Source organism: Nelumbo nucifera, chromosome 4 (genome assembly GCF_055504915.1).
Source record: "Nelumbo nucifera cultivar China Antique chromosome 4, China Antique-T2T, whole genome shotgun sequence".
Classification (NCBI taxonomy): domain Eukaryota; kingdom Viridiplantae; phylum Streptophyta; class Magnoliopsida; order Proteales; family Nelumbonaceae; genus Nelumbo; species Nelumbo nucifera.
In genome coordinates this window covers 77,746,854-77,753,828 of record NC_142652.1, presented here as the reverse complement: position 1 = coordinate 77,753,828, position 6,975 = coordinate 77,746,854, and the positions used below count along the sequence as shown (strand labels likewise).

At 36.9% G+C, this 6,975-nt stretch overlaps 1 protein-coding gene across 1 annotated transcript; it reads right to left on the bottom strand.

Moving 5' to 3' along the window:
• Positions 1–401: 401 nt before the first annotated feature.
• Positions 402–4,781, bottom strand: LOC104605087 (ribosomal RNA small subunit methyltransferase-like). Its single transcript, XM_010269704.3, has 2 exons — positions 4,259–4,781; positions 402–1,335 (listed from the first exon to the last, which is right to left on the bottom strand). The coding sequence occupies exons 1-2, from the start codon at positions 4,565–4,567 to the stop codon at positions 595–597; spliced, it is 1,050 nt and encodes a 349-aa protein (XP_010268006.1). The 5' UTR covers positions 4,568–4,781; the 3' UTR covers positions 402–594.
• Positions 4,782–6,975: the final 2,194 nt, after the last annotated feature.

The following is a 6,975-nucleotide window of genomic DNA, read 5'->3' as shown; positions in this document are numbered from 1 at the left end:
TTTTCTGACAAAGTCAATAGTTTTTTATCCAAGAGCGGGTTAAGGGTAAAATAGAACCAGTTGCTTGGATGGTTTCCGGGCCGAATGGTCCGACCGTCCGGGTCAACAGCAGTTCAAAAACATTGAAAAAAACCATTATCCTCCCTCGGCTCATTTATACAACACACATCGCATTTGCATATTGTAACTCAACTTTATAGTTTTCTTGGTGTCAAGTTAAGATCTTTGTAATAGACATTAGCCAAGTGAATACTTCCACTGTTAGAGGAACTACACTACATATTTTGGTAAAACCTGATGGCGGTGCCCTAGAATGCAATTTGTTTTCGGGGAATTGAAAGTGAAACCGTCATCCTAGAAGGGTAGAACGTAAATAAAAAAAAAGATATAACAATATTCAATAAAATAAAAAATCCAAGAACTTGATATAAGTAAAATTGCATTACAATACTAATTAGGGAGTTCTCTCCCCAGAACAAAATCAATTCTTTCTTTATCAAAAAAAAAAATACTTTCTAGTTAAAAAGGCGAACAAGAAAACAAAATTGGAAATAAGAAGCTTGTAATAACTCTAAGTAACCACTAGTCTCTAAATCAGGAGAAGTGTATCCCCTCCTTGTTAAATAAAGACAGGAGGTATAAGAAATCTACTTGTGTGAGTTTGGAAGACCTCTTGTCTTCAAAATCTCCATGCTTTAACACACCCAAAATTTTTTCTTTAAATTCTGAGAACTCGCCTCCTGCACCACCATTCTCCACTTCCATCTCGTCTTCATCCCTTTCATCTTCGATATCCATACTAACGTCCTCACCAGTGTCACCAAGAACAGATACATCCATCTCTGTATCTTCCGAATGCCCTCTTTGTAATTGTTGTAAAGCTTGCAAAGTTCTGTAATTTTTCTCCAGCAAAGAGAGAACAGTCTTCTGCCTAAAAATTGAACCTAGAGTTTTGTTCTTCCTATTGAAACAAATTCGGACTAACCCATCCCATTCCTTGAAATTCACAGGGGGAAGTGGCTTTCTTGGCTCAATTCGAACCACAGAGGAATCCACCTTGGGTGGAGGGCGGAAGTTGTTTTTTCCTACTTTGAGGAGATGGTTAACACGGGCCAGCAGCTGTGTGTTCACTGAAAGGCGGCAATAGAGGTTATCTCCAGGCTGAGCGACAAGCCTCATGGCAAATTCTCTCTGGAACATGATAACAGCACACCTAAAAGCTGGTCGATGCGACAACAACTTGAAGGTGAGAGGAGAAGAGATTTGATAAGGGATGTTTGCCACACAGATATCGAAATAGGGAAGATCACACTTGAGCACATCACCTTGGATGACCTGTTGAAAAACAAGCAAGTACATAGAATGGGAAAATTTGATCAATCTGAAGCTCGAAAAAAAAAAAACAGAAAGAATACCAGAATAAGGTTGATGACATTTACAAAAAGGTTCAATCACCATAAAATTGACACAAACATACACCCCTTACACAGGACCACAGTTCAAACTTAAAAGCAAATTTCTAATTAGTTCATTCCTTGAAGATAACAGTGTTGATTTTGTCATCAATACTATAATTACTTGGACAATTCAAGAAAGTAGATCTAAAGAAGAGAAAACACGGATTAAGTACTTCCTGATTTTAAAAAGTTTTTGCTTTGAGGTTTGCATGCCAGGGCATGTCCTTTTAGAAAGAGTAACCTCACTATATTTAAAGAACAAAAGAGTGAGTATGAGAGGATATACAAGCTACATGGTAGTAATTAGTAAATGAAGACACACAATCCAACTAAAAGAAAGTAAAATTTGGCATAATGTTGTCAGTTGCCACCATACAATGAGGACAACTTAATCCCGATTTAGTTAGTCCATCAGCGCATGATTTAGTTCCCTTGGGATCTGTCTAATTTGATGTTCAGCTGAGATAGGATTTCTTTAATTTCATTAAGAAAGTGTGACAATCTCCAAGGACCACTGATAATATTGCATTTCTCAAGTCTCCAATAGTTAACAATGTAATCTGGAGACACTTGACTGTTAGAAGACCAACAAGCAGAGCTCTAACTTCTGCTTCTGTTGAGTGACTTGAGTCAGCCTCTCCTATTGGCGCCCACTAAAAAAAACCATGTAGCACCAACAGCCTTGAGGAATATCCCAACTCCCAACAATATGTGCTGTACTTGGGGACCCCAGGTTCCCCATGGAACTTCCATCGAAGTGTAAAACTACAGTTTGAATTCAATGCAAGGAATGACAATAATATTGATCTTGTATGAGGGTCTAAAATGTTTAGATTGGAGGATCTCCAGAGATTTCTGGTAGGACCGTAGGAAATTCCTCTAAAAGTTTTACAGGCTAGCATCCATGATTTCAGAAAGGAAAGAACCCTCCCCTAAGGGCTTAAAAAGGTCTATCCTAGTTATCAAGTTCTCATCTCTCCTGCATAGATACCAGGTTGGTATTCTACATGATATGGGTCCTCTAAGCAAATAAAATATCATGAATGCTATAGAATTCTTTGTTAAGCTATATTTGGCTTAAACAAGAGCAAAATGACTAATTGAAGGTTGTGCCATAGACAACTGCATCACATCCGCAGCTGTATCAACTTGAAAGGCCAATCATCTTATCCACTCTGGAAAGAGTTAGTGATGGAGGAAGGGTTTGTGGATACAAGGTGATGGAGAAGTTTGACAATGGAGGCAAGACTTCTTGTTTGAGGAAATGAGGATCAAAGGGCTTCTAAATTTGTAGATTAGAGAAGTGAAGAGTGTTAGTGGAAGGCATAAAAGTGATGGACTGGTTGAGATCTTTTCTTTCAGTGGCAGCTTCCAAAGGTAAGCAGGTTTTTTGAAAGGAGAGGACTACAGACTCAGGGAGAAGATATGTGGTTGAGTGCAGAAGAAATACCAAAGGGAGCTTCATTGCTTTCAGAGTTTTCAAGGCACCAAGGCGAGGCTAGGCGACAGGGGGCCACCTTGTCACCTAGGTGATGGGATTTTTTAAGTAAAAATCACATATCCTAGGGTAGTTCCCGCTGAACCCCTATTTTTGTTATAGGAAAAGAAGAAAAGAAAAGGTGGAGGAAGGAGAAGAAGAAGAAGAAAAGGCAAAATTTTAAGTTCTTCCCTTACTTATTGGTTCAGATTTTGAAGTCATTGAGGGTTCAATACAGCAGTTAGCAATGTTTGTGTTGATTAAACCATAACAAATAAGAATAATAGAAAGAAATTAGTTTATAAACACAAAAAATGAATATTTTTCTTTAATAATGTCTATTTTATAATTATAATCTCAAAAAAGTAACAACATAAAATTATTTTATTACACAGTATGCAAAATTGCTTGGCGATTGGGTGAGGGGAGCCTCCAAGGGTGCCTTGTCGCCTAGACGTTGCCTTGACAACTATGATTGCTTTCTTGGTGTTCTTTGCTAGGGGAAACAGCTGGTTTGCTTCCCTGAAGGAAGGAAAGGTCAAGGTTGGCAACAGGTGACTGGAGTATTGGAGGATTTTTTGAAGCAACGAAAGACAGAAAAGGTGAAGTCTATAGAAGAAGAAAAGAAGAGTTTTCTGGAATCTGAAAACAGAACTGGGATTCCAGAATTAAACTTCTTGGTCTTGGCACCAAGCAAAGGTAAGTCCTCCTTGGCTGTTAACTTTGGAAGAGAACACTGGGCAAGTAAACTGGTGATTGAAGCCAAGAATCCTGTCACTGAATGGAGGAAGGTTGCTGATTTACTGATGCTAAAGCTGAATCTTCGAAGGACCAAGCAAAGCTCTACTAGACCCTCTTGAAAACTTGGTACAGATCGGAGCTATATGTTTTCAAGATGTATTGGGGACCTTCACAATATCAAAATGGTATTCCCTCTCAAAATGTCTACCGGACCCTGTGGCGTTAGGTGATGCACAAATAATATTACGTAAAACATAACCACAACCACAGCAGCTACACAGTGGGGGTGGGTATCCGACATCTCCTCGGTCCAAGAGTTATTATGGCTTTATAATACCTGTTGCACTTGAATACTCGCAAAGGAAGAATTTGAAGTCTATACATATGGAAGGAATACATATTGACTTTAGCTAAACGAGTAGTGCAAGCTGCGGTCCAAAATTAGAGCTTCAAAGGAGAATAAAGTAGCCGGTTATCCATTGAAGCTAGTTAACCAGACACAGAGAATCGAGTAAAGAAACCAACAAAAATTAAAGGGGAAGGAGATATGGAAAAAAACTGATGATAAATACACAAATCATACCGTCAAACGATTCGAGAAGGGTGTCCCTTGGAAGCGACGCTGCAATTCGAGAACCATGCGAGCATCCAATTCGATGGCAATTACTTTCTTCCCGACCTCGAGCAACTTTTTGGTGAGGTTTCCCGTACCTGGACCGATTTCGAGGATCACATCTGTGTTCTTAATTCCTGATTTCTGAACAATCGTGTCGACAATTAGAGGGTTCTTCAGTATGTGCTGTCCTTTTGACTTGTGGAAAGGAATCCCACCTTGTAAGTGGTTCGTTGTTGCGCGAGATGCTTTTTCCTTCTTGATCTTTCCTCCCGCCATTGCTGATTCAATGGATCACCACAACGCAGCTTCGTCACGGTGGGGAGGGAACACAGACACTCTGGAGACTATGGAGTATTCTTTGTGAGGGTAGCATGGTGACGACGCCGAAAGGTCCTTTGAATTCCATCGGTGCTTAGGTTTTAGGGTTTCAATTTCATACTAGGGTTGCTAGGCCAATTTCTACATATGGTCTAGCCTGGTTAAGCACTTAAGCCCAATGTTGGCCTGGCCTGATTAAACCTGGTTTTTATATGAGCATGTACACTTACACATTTTCACGTATTATATTTCAATATACTATGGATTTGAGAATTGGGTAAAATTTTTACGTCTTGACCAAGCCTGTTAAGCTCAGTGGTCTGATTAGGTTGTGCGGCTTGTGCCCATAAACTTAAAAAGCAGGCCGGTCTCGGCCGGGCAAATATATTTGCTATGCTTAACATGGCCCAGCCGGGCAAATATATTTGTCATCCTAGGGGTGTCAATTGGACCGGATTTGGTCCAATCCGATCCAGTCCAATGTGAGTCCATTATAAATAGACCAGGTCCAATCCAATTCAATGAATGCTTTGGAACTTGGACCAATTTGGATCAGTCCAATTCAATGTATGGATCATCCAATCTGTTCAAATTTATTTTGATTTAGATTAGTGTCAATCCAAACCCGGTTCTTATCTTATATCAATGGACCCAAATATTGGCTTAATCCAACCTAATCCAATATAAATTTGTTACGGACGGACCAAGTCCAATCCAATCTAATAAATATTTTGGACCAGACTGGTCCAATTCAATATGTCATGTTGGCCCGGGGTCCAATCCAAAACCGGTCCATTGACACCCTTAGTCATCCCTACCTCGGGTCATTGTAGCTTCATAGAATAATAAGTTTTAAGTCCAATTTCGTGTATTGTACGGGCCCCACTATTTTATATATATATCAATCACATCCTCACCCCACCCCAACCCCGATTATATATATTAAATATATGTGTATATAATATTATTTATGTTATTAATAATATTATTTATATTATATATATATATATATATATATATATATCTCACTTATATTTAAAACATTATTTGCATTTTAATTTTTTCCTTTATTTTAAATAAATACCTTTCTAAAAATAAACTTTTAATTAAAAAATTCAAGGATTCAGGTCCTTGATGGGGAAGCCCTCTTTGTCGAGGACTGGGGATGCGGGCTAAAATTTTTTACATGGATTAATTTAAAACTCAAGGTTGGGATGGGGAGTATGATCCCCACCCTAAACTCGCCCATTGCCATTCCTACCCTGAGGGTCATCCCAAACCCCTAACACCCCCCAAACTCATAGATATAGTTCCATTAATTATGGTAATTATAAATGTAGTATCCAATACTTATGGAAATTATTAAAAAATTCACTAAATTAACAAAGTCACTAATTATTGCTCAAAAATTATAGTAAATATCAAAATTACTGAAAATATAAAACATAAACTTATATTTATTGAAATTAATTATCCACTAAAAAATATTGAAAATTTTTAATTATTATTCGATAATATCATTTAATATTAATAAATTGACCAAAATTACTGAATATGCCAATAACTACTTATTGCTAAAATTACTGATAAGTTTTAATTATTAAATTTGTATTTATTAATATTTTAATTAATTATTAATTTTTTACTAATTATTGATTTCAATAATTAATTCAAAACCTGAAATTAAATTACCAAAATTTTCATCAAGTAATTCTTAGTAATTAAAATTTTCAATTTACCAAAATTACGAAAATTGTAGTTTAGGTGTTGATATTTACTAAATAATATTCAATAATATCAGTAATTATTGAAAATATAAAAATATTTCACAATTTTAGTTTAACTACCCAAATTATTTTAATTAATTAATTTATCCATGTTTTTTGGTTTTTAGATGGTTTGTAATATAGATTAAGAGGTGTTTTAGGAGGAATTTTAGACGGGAAAGATTGTTTAGGAGAAATATTAGGAGGGGGTCGAGCGGATTAGTAACATGAGAGAGAGAGAGAGAGAGAGAGAAAGAGAGAGTTTGAGTGGAACTCTAGGTAAGAAGAGAGGGATGTCACGTGGCTAGGAATAGCAATGGGGTGGGGCGGGGACGGGGGAGCCTCTCCTCATCCCCATCCCCACGAAAATCCCCATCACCACTAACGGGGACAAGGTTATCCCCATCCCTGCAGGGATCCCCATTCCCTGTGATTTTTTATAATGTTAACCATTTTGTTTTTATTTTTTATTTTATTTAAAAAATAAAAATAAAATAATTAAAATTTACAATCCCATTAGAAATTATTCAACAATATTTTAAAAAATATTAATATATAGATGTATGTGTACACATATACATATATAACGTATGCATACAT

Coding starts and splice junctions, on each gene's coding strand:
- LOC104605087 (XM_010269704.3), bottom strand. CDS start 4,567: ATGGCGGGAGGAAAGATCAAGAAGGAAAAAGCATCTCGCGCAACAACG. Junction 1,336..4,258: donor CCTTCTCGAATCGTTTGACG/GTATGATTTGTG, acceptor GTTTTTCAACAG/GTCATCCAAGGTGATGTGCT.